Here is a 24,001-nt window from a genome sequence, read left to right as displayed (position 1 = left end):
AATTGCTGGACTGCTGACCGGTGCCAGTCCTTGAGGAATTCGTACTGGTTCGGCAAAAGTTCTATCACTTTTAAAGGTTAAGTGAAATTTCATAATTATAGTGGCCAAGATCTCCGTCTTTTAGTGAAACGTGTGTATTACTGGAAGTTGCGACAGGGGGTTGTTTCCTGTATCGGATTACCCTCTTTTTCGGGATCGAAAAGATCTCCATGATGTCCTGCTTTTGGCTGCACGAAAGTTATTTTTAATAGAACGTGCAATGGCTCACACACGGCCAAGACCAAGACGCTCAGAAAACGACTTGGGGCTTAACCACAAGACCACGCTTTAAGAAGAATTAGTTTTCCTGAAAATACCGTGTATAGCTAACCTCGATATCGATTCTTTATAGTCGCTTAAAAGAGTTGTCAGGTACACAGCTCATAGCTCAAAATACAAGGAAAGTCTTGATCATGATATTTTCGCTGTATTTGTATTTTTTTGAAAATATATTACTTCTTTTGTGAAGACTATGCCAGCAGTCGTCCATGTTAGAGAGCACAACATTGTACTGACATAAAGTTTTTAAAACGTGGTTGGTAAACTGATGTGCGGCCAATTCTATCGCGATATTGAATTCATGCGACCCACGGCTTCTACAAAATTTGAAAAGTGCCCGCGACCCGTCTTGATTTGGCGACCCCTGCTCTACGCCTATGCAGGGATGGCCAACCTTTTTGCTATTCACGGCCGCATTTCGATTACTCATGTAGCCCACGGCCGCATTCCAGGGGATAGTCGCAATGAACTAACCGAACGGCAAGTATCCATGTTGAACTGTCCATGTCCAATTGTCCATTTCCGATGAGCTCCGCAGGAATCATTTATTGATTTGGCTTCCTATACGCACCGAAATAGCGATAAGCAATGTTATAAATAGTTTCTAGGAATCGTTATGGCCATGCGAAGCACGAATTGTTTTAGATTCATGGATAAATTTCGTCATTAATATTATTAGTTTCACATATTACTATCAAACATTTATACTTTCTCAGCCCACGTGCTCAAATTCACCGGTCGGGTTTATGGAAGGGGTGCTTTCGAAAATTTGGTGCAAGTTATCAGTGATGATGGATTTTTGGGTTGGCCAATTGTCATTAGTAACTTTGTTGCATGCTGTTATTTGTTGACATCCCATCAGGATTGTCGGAATGTCGATATACTGGAAAGATATTGGAATCGCCCAATGTACCAGAAATAAATTTCTTTCGCGAGGAGAGCACGATTCCAAGTTGATATTTCTATATGGGGTGCATCATTTCCCTCTGCTGTTCACATATGTACTGTGGAGCTCATATTGATAATGGCGTCACCATATTATAATCGAAAAATAAATTCGTATTGAATCGCGCGCAGCGCGTAGAAAATTTCAAGAATAATTCAAATTTTTCACAAATTAGGGAGTCAATTCGTCACTTCTATCTGCATGTCGACGGCCGCCAACACATACTAATTGAATTACGAGTTGACGGCCGCACAAATACCCTTCTACGGCCGCAGGTTGGCATGCAGCCCCTGGCCTATATAGTATCGTCACCAAGACTACCTTTGATGAACGTCCGACAACAGTAGCCTACTATGAGTATAAAATTGAATGGTCCAAAACAGAAATGCCGTTACAGGCATGACCAAGACGATATTTGCCGACCAGTACTTCACTAGAAACAATTTGCTTTATTGGACGCCGATGCATATACCCACGCGTATGTAGCGACAACGGGTGGATATTTTTCTGAATGGTAACGTTGAAATCTATGAAACTAAGAACAAGACACGTAGTAATGAAGAAGAATTCTTTCTATAGCCTTCAATCCGTCAACCCTCGTACGTACGAGGTGGACTGCTAGTTCACGAGTATAATATGGTAATATGTCAGGAGTCACGCTTACTTGGATATCTCTCCACGTCAGCAACGGATTTGCATTCAGTGCAAGAGCGAATACGCCGGCTGCTTCCGGGGCAGCTGCAGATGTACCGGAATGGTGAAGCGTGCAGTTTCCATATAGATCCGTGGTAGCCTGACATGATATCAACCTTGATTCGTTTTTACATGCAATAATGTTCGATTGGTAATTTGATTAATCACATTAATGCATGTGGATTTACGTAAGGAATTGACGAGGTGTGCATATGCAAAATGTATATATATAGAACTCAACCGTATCCTTCTCTCGATCAATGAACTTATCATGTCTCTAATAGAGAATTTCAAGATATTGCCGCATGCTAATTACATGATCAGATCATTGACCTATATCACAGGAATGACGCTGCGTCGTTATTAATATACGCGAGAGTCTATCTGACGAATTCCCTGAAGTAATATGAAAATCGATTCGCTATATTAATAGTACGGCCATGTGGCACATACCATCTCATTGTGAATTTTGCGATTTCTGACGGGTTCTAGGGGGTGAAAGATAAATCGATAAACGTCAATCTATCTCTAGCGTTCTCATACTGTACATACGGATGCTTTGAAATGAGGCGAAATGTTTGCGAACAATTACACTTAAACGATTTTAAAAGATGAGAATGAGCGTAGTGTTGACTATAGGTAGGGTTGCATTTAAAACGAACGGTGTTTTAAACAAATGCCTTTTTGAAAAAAAAAATCAAACAATGTATAGTTATGCCATAATTGTGTGAATACTTTGGAAAACATGTAACTGAAGATTTTCACCCCATATAGTCGATATAAACGATATGAAGTGGCTGGAACCGTCGAAATCTTCGTTGGTTCGACAGTTATAGCAAGTAGATATAGATAATAATTGGTACGGAATCGATGTTCTGATGATGGTGGCCGCCGACCGTAAAAATGCTACATAACGATGTAGTCCTGGTTAAAGATATTTTTGGTCCGTTTGTGACGGTGGTCGGAAGCCCTTTTCGTCGAAGGAGCCATATTTACCCTATATTTTGATTTGTCAATGTTAATCCGCTGTGACGTCACAATTAAAGATTCGTGGCGTCATGTAAAGAAAAATAAAATAAAAAACATGTTTTAAACAATGGCCATGTTTTAAAAATGTTTGTTTAAATTTGATTTTTGTTTGAAATGGAACATTAACTATAGGCTATATTCCATCCCATAGTGACACTAGGGCAGAATAATACTACTTGTAAAGTTGTGGTGTGAAGCCTTCCTGGTACTGCCATGCATAGCTGATTAACCAATCAAGAGCCGTGATGTCGTGATTACTAGTCTTCTAGTCGTGCTATGGTAGCTGGCACGCCCACTCTACGGCAGCTACCTTCAAACGCATTTAGCCAAATCTTAACGATTTTCTTATGAGCTTATGGCAAGCTCATTGACGTTTTTATCAATATCTATAGAATGAGACATGGATATTGGATACACATCATTTTCTGAGATTTTCCAAATTATGGACGACCTTGGTGGTTATATTGTCTGGAATATATGTTCAAGACTCAGGTTGAATGAAGCTAAATTAATGTAAAGTTGATTACTTTTCAATGTAATCGAAATCGCCAACTGCTGGATTTTGCTATAATCGAGATTGTAACCGTGCGATTGCATTCTATGAAGTATAAACTTGATTGGTGTAGTCGCGTTCTTACCACTCCCGAGCCCCGAATTTTCTTTCCGCTATTACTGAAAGTGGATGCAAGCGTGGAAGAACAACTCTCGTCGTAAATAGCGGTCGCCCCGTCATTCACTGCGGAGTTCACGGATATCGTCCACATTGAAGACGCGTAACCGTCGCAGTTGCAGTCATCGTAACTTCCTCCATCTCCGGATGCCCACACATATATCGATCCGAGACCTCGTCGACCCTACACATAGTCATTCCGCAATTGGTTTGGGAGGTGGTTTATTTTAACTATAGGGAGTTTTATGGCATAAGAATGTAGGATAGCAGATGGAAAGATTCAAGACACGGAGTTCAGTAGGCCTATATGAAACGAATATAGCCAAAGTATCTTCAATAATATTAGTTTGAGTTGGTGATTCCTATATTCCTGCGATAAAATCGGCGATTTGGCTTATATTCTAATGATTCGTGCACAGTTTTATTAATAATATATTGGGAAAAATTGCGAGAACATAAAATATCAATGTTGAAATCGTGTTTGTATTATAATGTCAAAGAAATTATCAAGCCAATATAACCGTAAAATCAAAATCATTCAACCCAGTGACGTAAGACTTACGCAGGCGACTGGTCAATTCAAGTCAGAATCTTTCATCTCCATGATCATACGTCATAAGACGGGGCGAAGGAATTTCGAGTGCATGTGCGCCTTTTATGAGACAAGATGACTTCTTTATTGACAACAGAGAACTATGATACAACGCCTTGTCGCACAATGAAGTGCATCACGGGCATTGTCAGTCAGTCAATTTATTGAAATTATTGTGGGATCCAAACAGATTAGACCATTTCAGGATATCCCGACTTACATTATTAACACCGTTGGCCATTGCCTCGAGAGTTAATCGTCTTGGTCCATCCACCGTTCGACCATCATCGGTGGGACCCCAAGACGCACTGTGTACCAGAAATATAACGTCAGACGAAGAACTATAATTCGTTATGATTAATAGGCGCTACCTATATATATCGATGATATCTGGCTTGTATGACATGGACTTGGCTTCAATCAAATCAGTCATGTAGGGCTGGTCAAGCATGCGGATGCCTGCCACCTTGGCGTCGTAGGCGACCCCCACTCCACATATGCCATTGTCCGCCTTGCCCACCACCTCGCCGGCACAACGGGTGCCATGGCTAAAATACAAAATATGTTTCATTGACGCTCCATGTGGCCGTTTTAACAGTTTACCTGTTGAACCAATTCGTTGTATATCTGGGATATGGAAATGGATCGTTGTCACTGAAGTCGTAGCTCGCCTCTGCATTCTGTAAGTGGTTACATATTCATACATTAGGCTTACTTATTGTAGTGGGTGTGTTAGAACATGAAAGCCTTGGATATAATGTCAATTTCTCCAAATTAATTCAGGATCGAATCAAAACTAAGCACGGTGGACATATGAGCAAAATCATTCCCCGAGATAAATTACCAATAGGCTATAACCATAATCACCAATATCAATCAAATGTTCATAAGGTATACTATTGGTGTTAGTATGGATCTTGGCCAGTAAGAGTCCCGAGTCTGCCAATTAGAAGAACCTACATAGCTAGCCGTGAGGCGAGTGTATGACCTCTAATAAACACCTGAGACTGGCTGAGGAACCCCATCGGTACCATGAAACGATGGTTAAGGACCACTGCCGTAGAGAACAAGATCTATTGGCGCATCCATATTTAAACATTTCATAAATTGTAAAACATTTAATGCTGGCTCGATGATCATGCAATCCGCGGCGTCTCATATCTTCTGAGCTGGAGACCTCTGATGTACACTATAGAGTTAACCCAATCGGGCCCCATGGTTGTTCGATTATATTATAAATTGTTGTTGTTGTTATTATCTCATTGCAAGATATATTGTAAAATAGTATTTACGGTGACCGATTCTTCAATTACTTATTATAGAGGTGCCCACCGTAAATACTGTTTTATTCAAATCCAAATTTTTCGACGGCAATACCTCCGCTTCCACTGGTTAGAATTGAACCAAATTTGGTGAACATCGTTTCTATACACAACCTAACACTTTCATGGGGTGAACCGAAACTTTTGAAATTTTTGTTCATTTATTTTTATATAATGAATAAAAACTTTCTTCTCCTGTAGCAATGCGGCTACTGGTTGGAATTGAACCAAATTTGGTGTGTTGGCTTAAATTAGGTAACCTAACAATTTTATCAAGTAGCCAGTACCATTTGAGAAAAAAATGTCATTTTTGAAGAGCCCCACTGGACAAAGACATATAGGCCTACAACTTAAAAACCCACGTAGTTTTCTCTCAAATCCGGATGTAAGTAGTCAATCCCGTCATCCATAATGGCAACCGTCACTCCTTTCCCCGTGTAACCGTTATCCCACGCCGGTTGCACATTCAAGTCAAGGCCGGGAACGCCTCCAGCCTGTCCAGTATTATTCTGAATATTGACAGGAGTTACTCGTCTAATGGATAAATAAGCATAAATATTATGATTAGTCTCACATTCGTAGAGCCAGAACTCAATCTACCAGCGCAATATATGCTTACTTGATATGGACAATTTGCAATTACACATTCTCGACCTACACGATCGCATCACATCATTCTATACATCATCCATTTCATGTTGCGCACAGTGAAATTTTGCTTGATGACAAAACGGCTAAAATAAATGTGACTGTGATGTGAATTGCTTACCAGGTACCACTGATACGGATACAGCGGATCTAATCCTTTATAAGAATGCTGTTTGCTTCGCCTGCCATACCCCCTCTTACTTCTGTCATAACCAGATACCTGCATGGCGGAGGCAATCTGCAATTCAGAATAATTGATCAAAAATTGAATACGAATAAAGCCTGAACATCGGGGATCTTTTTGTGACGTCAAAGATATATACAAAACACATCAACATTACTAATCCATTCGCTAGAACAGGGGCGGGCAACTTCTCCATTCGGCGGGCCGGATAGGGAAACATGAATATGAGGCGGGCCGGATTCCTGATTTTTTTTTTAGTTCAGGGGAGCTCTCCCCGGGGAAACGCACCACAGATCCGTCTATCCTACCCCGCACTACCCTTTGTACATACAATTCAGAGACGCACACATTCCTGCGGTTGCGAACTATGTCTGGATTGGGCGACCGATTCACGGGCGAGCCCAAATCGGTGATATGAATGTGATCAAAAATCAGAGTATATATTTGACTCCTGGTCGCGCGAGGCGCGAAAATATTTTGCATAAATGAATGATTTGATCAATGATATTGGTGAGTGTATGAGCAAGTGATTTCTTCGAAAATTTACAGCACGTATAATTATAATTTTGAACATTGATTATGGCATAAGAATATACATTCACGAGCTTATCGCAGTTTATTCACTTCGGGGGGGGGGGGGGGGGGGGTTAATTCTTATTAATTACTTTGTTGAAAACTCCTGCAGCCCTACGACCTCGGGCTATTCTAGTGTATCTATGATACTGTATTCTCATAATCAGGACACGTACGTAGAGACACTAAATGGCGCGAATTTTTTTTAATTTGAATCCGTCTGCCCGAAAACATTCCATTATTTATAAATATTACGACTATTCTCTAAAAATTTGGGAATGACATGGCCCCATTCGCCCCTGGGGCCCTGGCTAGTGGCTACGTCACTGCAGTGAACATCAGTTGTATTGGAACGTCGCTATGTCTTGCTAATATTCCTGATCGAAAATGTTTGCGCCTAAATGTCTGTAGACGGCGACGCGGGCCTCATCATCATGTAAGGCCGAAAAGTGTCGGCGGGCCGCACGAAATCCCGTCGCAGGCCGGATCCGGCCCGCGGGCCGTATGTTGCCCGCCCCTGCGCTAGAGGAACAGATGCCGGACATACTCGAATTTAGCAACATCTTCAATATAGCATATTTGGGATTAAGTAACTGTGTTCGAGTAACAAGCAATTTTGTATTTCCAATTTGATTTCAAGCCACCAAATATTTTCATTTAAGTCGTTACTGAGCATGTGTACACCGCCTCAAACAGGGTTACATGCTTTTTAAAACTAGATATTAGTAACGTGTTAGGCATGTAAGTTGTTGAGAATACCGCTCCATGCTAAATAGTATGGGAGTCGAATTCGACGTAAGTGACATATATGAGATGAACTGTTGTAAGAAAGGCTATGAAAGAAGGGCCAATCTCATATGTGTAGGCCTATATTTATTTATTCCAAAACAATCCCCCCATTATTGGCGCTCGTAAATGCTATTTACCATGTCACGTATGGTATAGCTCAAGATGTGTTCAGACTAGGACAAGTTTTTGTAACTGTTGCGACTTCTATTTACAGCTTCCGGGAGCTTCCTGCATACTCAGACGTTATATAGTATGGTGTTTTAAGCTGTTTGGAAGAATGCTATATTGCAACTTTTTGAAACTCTTATTTTTCCATCGCAACTCTTTTCGATTTTTTATGCAACTAACTTGTTACTGAAAATATTTGGCACTATATGTAAATAGATCGCTTGATTATTTCACTGTCGTTTAAGTTTGCAGTCCTTTTCTGATTTAACGCACATTCAGGCTAGACCGCCGAAAATTATATTTTCACTGGGTCAATTTTTTCAGGCTATTGATTTTGTTGAAGTCGCCAACATTAAGTTTTACTACAGCGCATTGAATACCGAACGATTCGAGTATCTCTTACCCGAACAATTTCAAGGACCATGTCCATAAATGCAACTTTTTAGTGCAACTTTTGTGAAAAATAAGTGCAACTTTCCACGGATTTGACTGCAACAAAAACTTGCCCTAGTTCAGACATATGTGATACCCAGGTATTCAACTTTGCAGAGCTTCAGGTAAAATTTCATGCAAACGATACTTTTTGAATGAATATACCAATATATTAGTGATATTACATTGCCAGTCAGGGTCCTTGTGGCGATAGTTAGTTAGTACTTCAATAATAGGCATTTCCTATTCTATATCTTAGTAATAAGTGGATTAGTGATTATCACCTTCGGCTCAAGTCGTAGATTGAGCAAGTGAGTTAAGCTAGGTTCTTCAGATGCCACATGTAGTCCAGGATGCCTGAAATGATGTAGTTTGTAGCTGCTCGGTACCTAAATAGAAGTGAATGTCATGATTACGCACATGTATTAGCCAGCATGATCATTTCGACGTTAATAGCTATGTTGAAGGCCCAATCACATTCACGCTGCTGTGGTTGTGTAGACATTCCAAAGTGTTTATGTTAAGGCTATTCGTGATTGATGTTTCTCACCAGTACAGCTAACAACAGTGCACCAGTTTCGGCAGCCATGGCCATTGAAAGTCTGTTCAGTATTCATAGTCAGGTCAATGGGCGCTTGGCTGGACTTGGGAATTTGGACTTTGACCGGCACGCGCCATATATTACCGAATGGTAACATTCCATAGGGCTGCTCTCTTCTGGATATGTGCCCAATGCTCACGGCTCATGGAAAAGTTATGATTTTAAATATTGGATTTGGGGTTGTAAACGTAACAAAATTTTGGGGCCAAAGTAGTTTGAAACTACTCGGCTATATTGCATGTGCCTTCTCTGTAAGTGATTGATACTGTTTTCGGCAAAAACATGCAAAATACATTGCGTTTGGTAGTCGTGTTGCTCCTCTTAACACTGACTCTGACACCAAAGTACGAAATTAGTAGAGTGCGCGGATACTGCTGGCACATTTTATTGCATCGAAATACCCCTTGCTGGCTTCAGGGGTCCTGCAGTGACACCATAGATATAAATATGAAAAAAAAACATGATGTCGATAAATGCCCTGAGTAAAAATTTGATAGGGACGCCCCGTTAAAGTCCTTGTATGTGCTGATTCGACATCGGACCGATATGACCGATTATTACCGTCGGCATATACTTATTTCAATGAATTCGGAGAGCAACGCGTTACGGTTGCCAAGAGAACTTCGAGCCCAAGTTTTACAGTGCTGGTGGTAGTGGTATTATATATCCATTCACAATCGGCGTCACCAGAGATGTTTTCAAACGAAGTAACAAAAGAACAAATAAATATGAATGAAAATAAAAGTCGAGTGTATTTTTCACAAGCTGCACATCATGTAAAACTTAGCTTTATATTATTTTATGGCATGGATTTTTGACCGACCGGCCGGTGTCTGTGCTAATCCGGTTCTAGTTAAAGCATCCACTTTAGAAAGGACGAGGGCTTACGGTGTAAACAAACATTATTTGAAGTGCATAACGTTTTCCAAGATTTATGAATATTGAATGACATCAGTTCGGAACACATAACGGGTGTTACCTTATCGGCCTGCTGTCAATATGTACCCAAGCAAAACAACAAATATAGATAGTTCGACTACAGTAAGCACACCAGGAATGCGACATTTAGCGGAATCTTCACATTACTGGAACAGCCATTCCGGTAACACAGACAACAGTTGACTGTAGCAGGCAAGCACATAAATGATACTTCCATGAAGCTTACTAGAAATCGTATACAAACATTATGTAATATTATTACTCTGCATGTTCAAAACAAGTTGGCACCTCTCACTACTACTCAACCTTGCAGCCACTAATGAACTATGTTGTGCGTTTATGCAATCGTCAATCTGACCAATGTCTAGAATTTGCTTGTTGTTTGTTTATTTCACAACATTGGCGCTTATCAACTCATTCGGTCGTTTGCACCCGCACAGTAATTTCATTAAGTCTTTCGAGGTCTCTAGGTCAGATATTCGGACGGCTTCCATTCACGAGCTCTCCCACCATCGGTCTCTCTCCGGTTTTCGTGCCTCCGATGGAGGAACTTTAATCCTCTGACTTCAAACTATTTCAGCGAATAGTATCGTCGCATCCTTCATGTTTCTTTCCGGTATCGATTACCGGCCATAGCATAATAATTATTATAATCAAAATTCAAGAGACGTCTCTTGTTTACCGCATTTGTTAGGATGAGAGGGAGGGGGGTCAATTCATGATCGCGTTATCCTAATAAACCATGTTTCTTTTTGCATAGTCCGCTTGGCAAAATGTAGCACATAGGTCATAAAAAGTCGCTTATTGATTGAAAACTTATGTATAAGTCGCATTTGTGGATTTGTGGACATTCGAATGCACTCAACCCGCGTCGATTCTTAAGAATTTATTACAGACTGGGTCCTAGGTTTTGGTCTTCGTGGTGATCACAACAGATCAAAACTGTTATATAGTTCATGGATACAGTATTGCCTATACCTTCATATGCAGATATATATATCGACTTTTTTTCATTTAGATGAAATAAAAAAGGGCAAAAGAAAACAGGATTCAAAAGAACATCGAGATAATCAGTTTTGGGCTCGTGTTAAGCGTCTCCAACGTAGGCGGTCGTGGGCGTCTTCAAGCGACAGCCCGCGTTGCGCTAGATCAGTCTCCATTGTCGAGCACCATGTTCTCCGATTCCAGCCACCTCTGCGCCCTGGCTCCGTGGGAATGTGTTTGATGATGGCGGCGGCTGGTTGCTCGTCTTGATGCCACACTAGATGGCCGATTAGGCGGAAGCGTCGTTCAGCTGCCAGTAGACGGCATGGGACCGTTCCTGTGAGTTCTCGCAATTCGTTCGTGGATATATGCTCCGGATGGTGAATGCCGAGTGCATAGCGGAGGAGTGCGTCGTAGTTACCGTTGAGCGTCTTAGCCAGATTCTCTGTCAGCGTGAGTGCCTCTATTCCGTAGAGAAGAACCTGCTCGACAGTGGCACGGAAGATGCGGGTCTTGAGCTGGGTTGAGGCACTTGAATGGAAGAGGCTATGTAGCCGTCTTGCCGCGCCCCAGGCCTTTGCTCGCCTCGCCTTGCGCGCTTTTCCAGAGTCAGCGACGTCAATACCGAGGTATACAAAACTCGTTACATACTTGAGATCGATATCTCCCAGTTGAATTGGTGTCGCGTTCTCCGGTAGAGCTGGTATGGCTAGAACCTCAGTCTTGTTAGCGTTGATCTGGAGGCCAACAAGAGCGGCGGCGGCCTCTAGCTGGTTAATGAGGCGCTGTGCCGATGCGGTGTTCGGGACAAGCAAGGCTAGGTCGTCTGCGTAGGCAAGAATACCTACGTGGATTGCCTCGCGAGTCGTACGCGTGCGCGTTCCTTGCCGTGGCCGCCATTCAAAGAAGTTCGTACTATCCGGGAAGGCCGTTCGTAGCACGAAGTCAAGGATCACCAGTGACCACGAACAAGAATGGTGCCAGGGTGTCACCTTGAAGCACACCAGCCGAAGTGTTGAAATCTCCGCTTGGGCCGTCATCTGTTCGTACTCGCGCTCGTGTGTCAGTGTAGAGGGCCATAATGGCGTACGTTATCACCTCAGGAATTCCATAGAATCTGAGGATCTTCGCCATGGCTGGGCGCGAGACCGAGTCGAAGGCTTTCGCGAAATCAACGAAGACGGCCACAACATTCTTTTTGTGTGAGCGGCAGGTGTCAATGATTGTGCGCAGTGCCAGGATGTGCTCTGTTGTACCGTGAGATGGTCGAAATCCATTCCGAGCATTCAGGAGCTTGGTAGAGAGTTGCTCACGTATGCGAAGGAGCAGTACTCGGTCGAACAGCTTGGCAGCGGTCTGCATCAGGGAGATGCCTCTGTAGTTCGCTGGGTCACTCGCAGCGCCTTTCTTGTAGATGGGGACGATTTCGCTCTCGAGACACTCGGGGGGCACCGGGCCGCCTTCGAGGACGCCATTCATGACGTCGAGGAGCACAGGTGCAACGCCCGAGGTGTAAGCAGCCGTTGGGATGCCGTCCGTGCCGGTGGCCTTGAATTGTGGTACTCCACGCATGGCTGTCTTGAGCTCACCTAGCGTGATCAGGGTTGTATTGATTCCAGTGCAGCATTGCGACTATTTAATTTAACTGCTCGGAAATCGTGAATATGTGCTTGACATGACACATTATGTGAAGCTATATGCTCAACATATCATTCAGTAGGCCTAACTTGAAAGTACAGTTTTAATAAATGTTTGAATTTTATACTGGCGACTTCGTTTATTGCAGGTAAATAATTTGAGTCCAGCAATCAACTGTCATATACTACCTACTATGGGCTAGCAGCCTTCTTCGTACAAAATACCATTTTGCCACTTTAATACAATCAATTCCGCGACCATTTCACTGATAATAATCGTTATTATATCCACTTGTAATTCATAGGGAATCGTATGATTGCTGGTGCTCGATTGCTATGGTGTCAGTGCACAACCTCTTTTTAGTATTTCTAGCCCTTATCAGCTCATTAGCACCGTTCCATCAATTGTAACACGCAGACGCAAGACACATTTTCGGGGTTATCGATATCGATAAGATATATCAGTGTCAGTGACGGCCTGACAGAATAGAGAAATGATGAAGCGTCCGGCTTCTTGATCGGTAAGTCGTGGGTCAGACCAAAGATCTCCAGTAAAACTGGCATTCGTGGCTTCCCCACTTGGTGCTCAGCATTTCCGGGAAAGCATGGAGGTTGGTGCAAGACTTAAAAAGCCTTACACGGCTATATCTGCACCTTCCTTGTCCGAAGGCATGTGCACAATGCAATCATGGTATGCATATGCAGTGTGCACTGTGCAGTGCACAGATCGTGTGTGTGCAATGCTGTGCATATCAAGAGTCGTGAAATATGCCGCAAAAACATCGAGGACAAAAATACATAACGTCGTGTACTTGTACATATTCCTATAGAGGCTATAGTAATCTGCTAATATCTCACCAACGCAATGGTTTCTCGAAATACATTGTGCTGTATACCATTACAGTACTTTGGATTCTAAGAAGAACAAACAACAATGTTTAACTAATAAACGACTCTCCCCATACTTTCGAGAAATGTCCTGCCGTCACCAGCTCGATTACTAGAAAGTTAGGATATTGAAGATCGCATACTGGTATCGGTGTGGCATAAATATCGTGTCTCAGTGGCCAGAAGACACAATAGCAAATCAAGCAGTTGTAAAGCGTAGCCGCCTACTACTTACTATCATGCAGAATCTGCGCAAACTCATTCGCGTATCAAATGGACAGCAGATGCTTTGTCGGAGCCTATGCATGTCACCGAAACAGTCACAGCAGTCCAAGAAGTTAGACGGCAGAGTAGCTGTCACAATCGGTTGTACAGAAGGCACCGGGTTGGCGATGGCCAGACGTCTTGCGGAAGATGGGGCTCACATTATTCTTGGCAGCAGGAAACAAGAGAATGTTGACAAAGCGGTCGATCTACTGAAATCAGAAGGCCTTAAAAAAGTGTCAGGGTATGCCTGCCACGTTGGCGATGACGAACAACGCGATCAAATGCTACGAAAAACAGCGGAAGCGCACGGGGGCTTTGACATTTTACTAAACAACGCCGGCGTCAACCCTCACGTCGGGCCTATTTTAGAGACGTCGAACAGCGCCTACGATAAAGCTTTCCACGTGAATACGAGGTCGAACTTCTTTCTTGTGAGAGATTCAGTTCAATACATGAAAGGAAGAAAACACCAAGGGGCAATCGTATTAACGTCTAGCATTTCTGGGTATCGCTTATCGACCTATCCGGGTGCGTACGCTGTCAGCAAACTAGCCGTGATTGGCATGGTACAATCGTTCGCACCGGAATTGTACAACTTAAACATTCGCATTAATTGCATCACTCTCGGCTTATTTAACACCGCCTTCGCCGACTGCATTAACCAATGCGATAAATCACAAAAGTACTACAAGAGTTTTATCATGATGAAGCGAGGCGCCCATCCATCCGAATGCTCATCAGCGGCTTCCTTCCTATGCTCAGACGATTCAAGCTACATGACCGGAGAAAATATAGTTGTCGCGGGAGGCGCATATGCTCGAGTGTAAACATGATCTGTTAAATTGTACATTCTTCAGTAACAGAGTATGTGTTGGACTATAAGCTCTACGGATCGCTCTGCCGGTGAACGATACGAGAGAGTTGATTATTATTTAGATATATCTTTCTTCGGCGCCTATTTGTTTTCGTACTTGCCTTTATTGCTTTCGTTTGAATGTTTCTTACAAATCCGAATTCTTCTCTGTATGTTCGAATTCTTGTTGTCGCAATATATATACATTATATATACCAGTGTTGGGATCAAGTCACTATACCTTCGAGTCACGAGTCATCTCGAGTCATTGCAGATTTTGACTCGAGTCAAGTCAAGTCAATCGATTTTCAAAGGTGACTCGAGTCAAGTCAAGTCACTCATTTTTTGGAGGTGACTCGAGTCAAGTCGAGTCAAGTCAAGTCAAGTCACGAGTCAAGTCACAATTCAAGTCAAATTGAATTTTTTAAGTTTGAGTCATGATTCAAAGTCATTACATTTTGCTAGCTGTGTGAAAGACAGATTAATTGATCATTTATCTTGAATCAAATAACGCATATCTAGGTAAATATACATGCAAAAAGACGTATCCTTCACGTACACGTAGAGCTGCTAATAAAATACGTGAGTAACGGTACAGCTCCATGCTACAGTCAGTTATTATCAGCCAAAATATAGGACCTAATACAAAGCTTCGAGAAGTTGAAACAAAACGATATGGTACAATAGACTACACCCATCTACACATCCGTGAGAATATAAACGCACAAACTATATTTGATCGATTTAAATCATACAAGAGGGTTGGTAAATGTGAGCACTACGCAGGCCCAATCATTGAGCCGTCTAAAAAACAGAGACACATTGCTATGTAGCTTAATCTTCTACTACTACTACTACTACTACTACTACTACGACTGTACGACAGCGTATGCTGTGATCGTTTAGTTTGCGGCCAATTTATTTGTGATCTAACAATGGAGGATCAGTGTAACGTACAATCAGTAAATGACTGGTTGCTCTCACAAGGGTCACCGGTGTATCTCGAACAATCCGAACATAGACAAGATACAGTGATTTATTCGACACCGTTTACTTGATGACTTGAAATTGACTCGGAAATTTTGCTCCGAGTCACGAGTCAATGCACATTTTTGAAGCTCCGAGTCAAGTCAAGTCAAGTCATTTCTCCAAAGTGACTCGAGTCAAGTCAAGTCATACGAAAAAGTTGACTCGAGTCTGACTCGAGTCAAGTCATGACTCGAGTCATCCCAACACTGATATATACATTATATATTATTCATTATACGTGCATTATTGCGTGAAATCCGGGGCCAAGAATTAATATTTTCTCCGCGCCGCTTTCAATCTCACGATCCAGCTAACTTTCGGGTAGGGAGCTAGAGAGGTACAAGATATTGAGCAAAAACAGATTAATTTTCTGGGCAGAGTATTCCGTTTCAAAGTGCTGTAATCTCCTGCACGTGGGGATATATTGCCAATGCAAGTATCCAAAGCAGACTCCCGGAAGCTGCCCATTGACTTTACAGAATTCCATGCCAATCCCATGCGTGTATGTTGTATAATGATAGCTTTATGTGTGACAGGCTTGATCGGTCACCCAATTGAAATATATACGATTATTGTGATTCAAAGACCATCTATATAATTTAGTAAAAACAACCATGTTTAGATGGTTACATGGCCGATCGGATCATATTCGCAATAGAATATAAGTAACTGGTTAAAGCATGGGAGATTTCCATTCATAATATATAGAGTATGCGCCTTTCATAATTTAAAGTTTCTGTATTCGTCAATACTGTAACGATTTCCTTGGTCATTTGCAAAGGCGTCGTGATTCATGCATATTTGATGATGCATAAGCGTGGCACATTCGCATATTTGGACTTGGTAAACAGAAATATGGACATAACCCGGATTCCATGGAGACGATATAGAATAGATAGACTGTCGGAAAAATTGCCATCTTGATAGGGAAAAGATGTGTGAAACAACGACGACAAGATATGATCATGAAGAGGAAGCTCAAACTTACTGTAATTTGTAGACCGCGTAACTCCGACCGGGATTGTTATTTGCACAAGCAAACATCGGCTATATATATATATATATATATATATATATCGAAATATGGTATACTTTTATAGGCACTGCGATATCGCTATATTACGGCTTCTGGCTATCTGGCCCCTATTGCGGAACGGGGCCCCACAAGCGTTCGTATAGAGCTATACATGAGTCTCTACGATGCTGAACACCCATAACCCAGTGTTTAGCGAGGTAAGTAAATAAAAGGTTCTAACCAATACGGCGTAAATGCTGTTGACTGTGTCAATAAATAGTATGACCTTATTTAGCCTTTGGCATATCCATACCGGTCAAAGGCGACACCAATGGGTTACGTGTTCGAGTCCGACCAATATGAATTGCACCATTGTTTCGGGAGTATTGAAGGTTTATCTAGACCAGTGTTTCACCTTGTCGCCAGCGCCCCCCCCCCCCAGATTTGAATTTTGAAGTGGGAAACGGTCGGGGGGAGATATGGGGGCACTGAGCTCAGTGGGGCGCGCGCCGAATAAAAATAGCGTCGCAGTAGAGGGTGCAGTAGGGGCATATGATATTATAGTAGTAGAACAACAATTCTATGTATACCTGAGTTCTCATTGCAACTTACATTCTACAAAATCTGTCGAATCTTAAAACTTTTCGTCGCGCCGGGTGCGAAATATATGCCGACAATGTTTGCAACATGTTTCTATCAATGCAGTGGTTTACTATAATTCATGTAAAATTAATTCCGCGTACTTTTAGATGCCAATTCTCCGTTAAAATACTCCCGCCGGGCTAGCTCGGATTATCTTCCACAAATGTATCGAATAAGGCAGTGGTTCTAAACCCTTTCGTGTTCGCGGACCTCTTGTGGACTTTCACGGACCCCGCGGACCCCCCCCCCCCCCCCCGAGTTTTATTTCAAATTCAGCTCAATTATCGTGCAATCGTCATATGTCCTATGCAGATTATAACTGTATGGCGGCAGGCTAGTGATAAACAGCAGCAAAATAACTTTTCTTGAGATTTATATCATATGCATATACATTATGTAGAAATTGGGTTATATAACGTCATGCCTGCTAAATGGGTCATTTCTATCTAGCAGCTCATATTGAAGAAGGTTATGTATATCACAGGAGAAAATGGATTGTGTAGAAATTTCGAAACCACCGTGATTGATCTTGTTAATGCAACTTTTTATTTTCCACAATCCCCAACAAAACATCTCTAAACAGCAATATATTTGTATAAGTGAGATATTGGCAATTTAGCAATTTAAATGAGTCTGCACAGCCGCATATTCCATCTTAGACAGCCATTCTGGTAATGTGAGTTTTGGATTTTTAATATAGTAATAAAGAGAAACTGCGTCGTGATGATCCTAATTACGAAAAAATACAAATTACGTTATCAACCATGTTGCAAATGTAAAGGTTTCGTGGACCGCCGGTTGAGAACCACTGGAATAAGGTATTTTATCGCGCAGCGCACAGCGTGTCGAAATCGAAGAAAGAGTCACTGTATCACTTTTGGGAGTGAGACCCCTTTGTACATTAAATATGCTTTGAATGGGCCGTGCTACAAGTCGGCAGCTACGGATTAAAATAAAGAGAATTGGCCTGGTGTCGACCATAGTAGTCGACAAACACCATGAATACCTCATACAATATGACATTCATGTTAAAGGTAACTGGGCGCAGTACTGAACTCAATGTGAGCAAAGATCTCCATCACAATCTCAGTTGATTGACTGTAGTCACAGAAAGCAATGAAGCAAATCCCAATTCAATTAACGCCCACGTATTGTCACTTGTCAGTCGCAGAGGTGAATTCGGGATGTGTACACCGGGTTCGCGTACCCGGTGGTTGTTATAACAACCTTGATTTGATCCCGAAGATAGCACATGCAAAAATTATAGTGTTAATTAGTCCCGTGGTCCTCGGGCGCGATTCAAGCTATTTACATTAGCAAAGTCCCAACCAGACTTCGAATTCTTACCTCTTGGTTTTACTATACCGGTATACCGTCCTTAAAATATGAGGGGCGACAGACTTGAACAATTTTCGAAAAGGGATGCTGGAGAGAAATAGGTTAAGAACCACTGATCTCGGATCTACCTCACCATCTGATCCATATAAGTGGTATTTTACAAAAGCTTACAACAAAAGGGCGCCGTGCTAGAAGTCGGCAGATCAGGAGTAATAGTAATGAATATCCGTTGCTGCAAAATTGCCAATGTCATTAAACCAACATGAATACCAACACAAAAAGCCACATCGCTCATTCCGTGTGATTTAATGTCCTTCATCGTTATTTATCTTGGTTTCTCCGGCTCCTACAAGCAAATTGTAGGCCTACTGTGTATACTTTACTTTACCCGTCAGTGTTCGGGAAAGTGAAAGTCAGCCGGAGGGATCAGTAAATGAACACGCGAAAAATAATGATTGAAGAGTGAGTATGAGTAGTATGCGAGAAGGGAAAGTCGTCCACAAAGATTGAGTAATCTAAGAAATTGTACTTGCAACTTGCCGTGGCTCACAAGGCTTAAAACACGGTAAGCCTCACTGTCATCGCTGTTTTATTAATACTATCCCATCTACTCGTGCAAGAGTCTTGGTTGTTCTGTATTATAAATGAATGTTGTCGGTCTAGCATTCAGTTTTCTCACTTTTACTGACATCACCAACATGGGTGTTTGATTACCAGAGCTGGATCGCGACGGGAAAAGGTTAAGACTAGGGATGGTGTGAACCCCTCAAAGCAGGGGCGGACAACTTCTGCAGTCGGCGGGCCGGATATAGGGAAATTAAGTACTTGGAGGGCCGGATTGCTGGATCGATACATTATTCACCCATTTATCCACATCTGCAAGGAATAAATCGTATTTAATGAATGTATTTTAACGACAGCAATGTCGCTTCAAAGTCATTTCTCGCCGATAATGACGAAGACAATGTGGATTTGATAATAGCATTGTCATACAGGCGCCGCCATGTCTGCTTCTATCTGATCAATCAGCACACGGAGCAATCCTTAATTAAGATTTCACGGCGTTAGATAACCCCGGTACCTCTAATTTACCAAGATATCAATTCATTAGGGTTGAGTACAGTGGCGGCTCGTCCTATAGGGCAACTGGGGCATTGCCCCACCTAAAATTCTGTTCAATAACAATTCTTTACCATTTATAGACGCACACCTATCTATATAAACCGAAATCACAGCGAAAATCGTATACTTCTTGTCCTTTCGCTTGTAAATGCCCATATATAGCGAAGTCTATGCGAAAATCAAATTCTCTTCTGTGTTTTCGCTTTGCGAATGCCTAGCCGGGGCTTGCCCCGGTAGCGCTCATAACAAGCTTTCACTGTCTATTCTCTCAAAACCGCGCATAATAAAGAAACGGTGATTTACTCTCTCCTATTCATAAAATTACCGAGCAACCGGGGCACGATAGCTCTGTGCCCTTAAGGTGTGATGTAACAATCGTATCTATAGCTGAACTCTGTTACCGTCATATGCGTTTAGTCGACCTTTGTTGGTATAGGTCGATTTTAATGGGGTTTCACACCATGAAAACTGTTGAAACTTGTTATGTCATGTCGTGATGGTGGTATTTAACACTGCCCCAAGTTTCAGGGTTTCTACTTAAAGTTTAGGGTAGTAATTCCGTTTCCGAAGTTGAGTGTGTGCTGATCCGTCATGTATCGCAAACAGATTTTACTCAAAAGCCGGTATTGGTATCCATTGGTTTTGACGGTGTTCAATACTGAGATCGGTTATGACATTTGGCACGGTAAGTCTTAATGTTAGTATCGAACGCTGTACCAAGTTTTAAGTTTGTCACTGAACTGTGTTAGTGGTAATTTCGTTTCCTAATTCGAGTGAGAGCTGACTCGTCATTTATCGCTAACAGATTATACGCAAAGCCGGTATTGGTCTCTATTGATTTTAACGATGCTCCTTACCTAGATCCGTCATAAGCTTTTGCACGGTATGTCTTGATTTTAGTATCGAACGCTGTGCCAAGTCTCAAGGTTGACACTCAATGATTAGGGCAATAATTTCGTTATCAAGGTCGAGTATGGTAAAGATGTGCTCCGATCTGACACTTTAGGCTACAACACATTGCGGATTTCACGCAAAAGCCGGTGTATCTGCGGTAACGTTAAGTGAGATGATGATATCATTCTCAGTTTGCATTTCACCGTGAAATTGTGGCCTTCAAGCCATTTGCGTACAACCCCTCGTCACTTGATCAGCCTATTCCTCAGTAAATTTTACGCAAAATTCGGTGTTGGTCTGTTCGCATTAATTTTGACAGTGTACCATACCGAAAAGGGCCATGAGGCCACTTCTCGATAATGTCATGTAACAGTGTACCAAGTTTAAGGCTTTCATCCACGTATTTATTCGGTAATATATTTTTCAAAGGCGATTTCGCAGCAGACCTATAAGACAGTAATAAAAACGTATGTGTCGTGTTACAGTCTCCAGTTTCAAGGCCAAAATCTCTTATGCTGTACCGAGACCAAATTTCCGAGGCTGTTATTCTTAGTCCTTTACAATGATGTTTTGGATTCAATAGGACAGGCCCAATCTATGAGATAACAATTGCGTATCTGTCCGAATTCGTTGACCTTTCCAATTAGGCTTACGCTATCTCTCGAGTTATAGTCATTTCCATTTCTGCAGATAATTAGTCAGGTCTAATGCGAACATGAACCGTGTTGAATCTTTGTTCCGTACGCCGTTTACGCAGTTACCACACTTCAAGTCACAGCTCACCAGCGGACCTCTCGTGGCACATACGTTAAAATCACTGTTGCCGGGAAATTCATGTTACCGTACCATCATTAAGTTACTTGTTTACGTTGGAAAACGCCATTGTGACGTCATCTTGATAAAAAGTCGCTTGCAGCCCTTGCCCCACCACCCGATATTGTCACGAGCCGCCACTGGTTGAGTAGGTGACGAGATAGCGTCGTTATTCAACAATCTCGATATTGAATTAATGCGGTCCGCGTCCTCTACGAAATCCGAAAAGTGGCCCGCGACCCGTTTTGAGTTGGCGACCGCTGGTATAAGCGGTGTCTTACTATAGGGTTACCATACGTCCTCTCTTAAGAGGACTTGTCCTCTTTTTTGACTTTTTTGAAAGTGTCCTCGGAGGACTCCCAAATGTCCTCTTTTTTGGGATTTTGTCCTATTTTTTGAGAATTTTAGTTGAATATATGGCAAAATCGACTGAGATACGGTAATATAGCACCGAAGTAACGCAGCAGCGGCTATTTCGGGAGATGAGCCGGAAAGTTGACCCTTTTTTTAGTCAACCAACTGATATTGTGAAAGGAAAAACTGTATTTTGGGCGCTGAGCGAGAAAGTTGACCTTTTTTTATTTTAGTCAATCGACCACGAAGTGCGAAAAATTTACCATTTTTCAGGATTTTCCTCCGGTTTTGCAAGTCTGAAAATTTTGAAAAAGTGTCCTCTTTTCAGATTTCCAAAATATGGTAACCCTACGTCTTACAAAAGCCTAGAAGTGCGCCGTGCTACAAGTCGGCGGTTACGGAATGAAAAATAAGAAATATCAGCCTGGTGTAAATGACCATTGTAGTCGACAAACATCATGATTACCACAAACGACATTAGAGCTGACTACATCGTAAATGCCGGTAATGCAAGTCTTCTTGCTTCGACGTACTTACGCGTAAGCTCCACTCTCGCACGCTGCGCATACACGACGACTCGTACATCATAAGATATACACTACAGTCACTAAAATTGGACGTAGTAAGTAGTGAGAAATCTCGGCAGACTGAGGCCACGGGCCACACTATCATGTAAGACGGAAAACTCTCCGCGGGCCAGACAAAATCCCTTCGCGGGCCGGATCCGGCCCGCCCCTGCCTCAAAGGTCCAGGTTCATGTGAACGCGAACCTTTTCGAAAGGTTCTGTGTGAACACGAACGTGAACCTTATGACGTCACGTGACGTCATATTGCTAATTTCAAGCCTACATTTCAGTGAAATGATATATTATTGTGCACGATACCCAGCGACGACTCAGGTCACATTATGCCACAATGCTAAAGTACATGCTGACTTCGCCAATTGTATCAACTGGAGCAATCAAATGCTGTATGAATTCCATAAAATCAATATCTTCCGTCCCTTTGCCAACAATTACGACGAGGAATTGTAAGGGAATAATATCTTACGCCGTAACGGTCTAGGGCCAGACCCGACAATGTATTGGCCGTCTGACTATTCCTACATAGATATTGAGCAGAGTGTAAAACTGGTTTCTATACTAGCTACTGATATTACCCCATAGACAAGTTATACAGTAGCCAACACCCCAATCACATGGATTTGATTTTTATGATGCAGTCGACGTTTCAAATAAAGATGAATCGCGTACGCCTGCTAAATTTTTTACATTAGACGACGATGTATTATTTATATCAATTTCATTGATTGGTTGAAGAAGCATATCATTCGTTGACTAATTGTACATAGTGTATTTCGTTATGTTGTATGATTGTGGGTCAAGCTCACAGCAGAGAGTCACTGAATATTCACAAAAGGAAAGCTGAATATTTCGAGCAAACTTTTTATAACAACGCATGTAAAATCTTTGAGATCCGCAAAGTACATGATCCTTTAGTGTTGATTTTTTAAATGCTGCCAGCGCCATGCATAGTGTGGTCTGAAGTTGAAATGCAAAGAATTTCAGCCAAATATGATATGATGACGTGAAAATTGTAATACATGAAAAGGTTCACAGTGCAGAACCTACCAAGGTTCGTTTGTAAACGTGAACCTTTAAATTTCAGAGGTTCAAACACAGAACGCGAACGTGAACCTCACGTTCACACCATCCCTAGTTAAGACCTACCGGCTTAAGTATCGGATATTATAATGTTCAATCGGCTGATTCTTCATTTCCATTAGTTAAGTACGCGGATACTTTTGCCGATGGAAAATTAATCTGCCATGGTTTCGAAACACTGCGTTGGATCATAATTAAAACATGTAAATGCGATGATTGTGTTTGTGAAAGTCATTTTTGGTCAGGAGTGATGCGAAAGGACAATCAATTGAGGGATGAATTATGTCGCGATGGAGATTATGGTTCAATGGCATAATTCTGATATTCATGCACTGGGTCTATCTATCTTTAAATCAATCTTTTTGTGGGGAAGGAGATAGTTAATGAGGGCATTAGTCACACAGTGACGGTATATAGCAGAGGTCGGGAACCTATGGCTCGCGAGCCATATCTGGCTCCTTTGGGTAGAAAATAAGGCTTTGTCAAATTTTATTTTTTGTTGTTATTACATTTTCATTACGACCAGAGTAATTATTCTCCTGGCAGTATCAAATTTTCGTTGAGAGGTAACTACAGTGGCGTATACATGCAAGTTAG

At 42.0% G+C, this 24,001-nt stretch overlaps 1 protein-coding gene, 1 long non-coding RNA gene and 1 pseudogene across 3 annotated transcripts in view; 1 reads left to right on the top strand and 2 right to left on the bottom strand.

Moving 5' to 3' along the window:
* LOC145451092 (uncharacterized) overlaps window positions 1–24,001 on the bottom strand; it is a 262,756-nt gene that overhangs the window by 196,777 nt on the left and 41,978 nt on the right. The window lies entirely within an intron of this gene.
* Window positions 1–24,001, bottom strand: part of LOC145449443 (neuroendocrine convertase 2-like) — a 34,009-nt gene that overhangs the window by 5,350 nt on the left and 4,658 nt on the right. The window contains exons 2-9 of the mRNA XM_080327802.1: window positions 8,649–8,753; window positions 6,340–6,456; window positions 5,933–6,079; window positions 4,852–4,928; window positions 4,620–4,796; window positions 4,469–4,556; window positions 3,625–3,840; window positions 1,929–2,057 (exon numbers count right to left, since the gene is read on the bottom strand). Of these exons, the coding sequence (XP_080183928.1) occupies window positions 1,929–2,057; window positions 3,625–3,840; window positions 4,469–4,556; window positions 4,620–4,796; window positions 4,852–4,928; window positions 5,933–6,079; window positions 6,340–6,456; window positions 8,649–8,753 (1,056 nt within the window). The remainder of the gene's footprint in view (window positions 1–1,928; window positions 2,058–3,624; window positions 3,841–4,468; window positions 4,557–4,619; window positions 4,797–4,851; window positions 4,929–5,932; window positions 6,080–6,339; window positions 6,457–8,648; window positions 8,754–24,001) is intronic.
* LOC145449444 (dehydrogenase/reductase SDR family member 4 pseudogene) lies at window positions 13,653–14,746 on the top strand (annotated as a pseudogene). Its single transcript, XR_013918260.1, has one exon. The product of XR_013918260.1 is annotated as a dehydrogenase/reductase SDR family member 4 pseudogene (transcript).

This window comes from Botryllus schlosseri, chromosome 11 (assembly GCF_051294905.1).
Source record: "Botryllus schlosseri isolate E-star chromosome 11, Bs_hap1, whole genome shotgun sequence".
NCBI lineage: Eukaryota > Metazoa > Chordata > Ascidiacea > Stolidobranchia > Styelidae > Botryllus > Botryllus schlosseri.
This window is presented reverse-complemented; position numbering and strand designations above follow the sequence as displayed.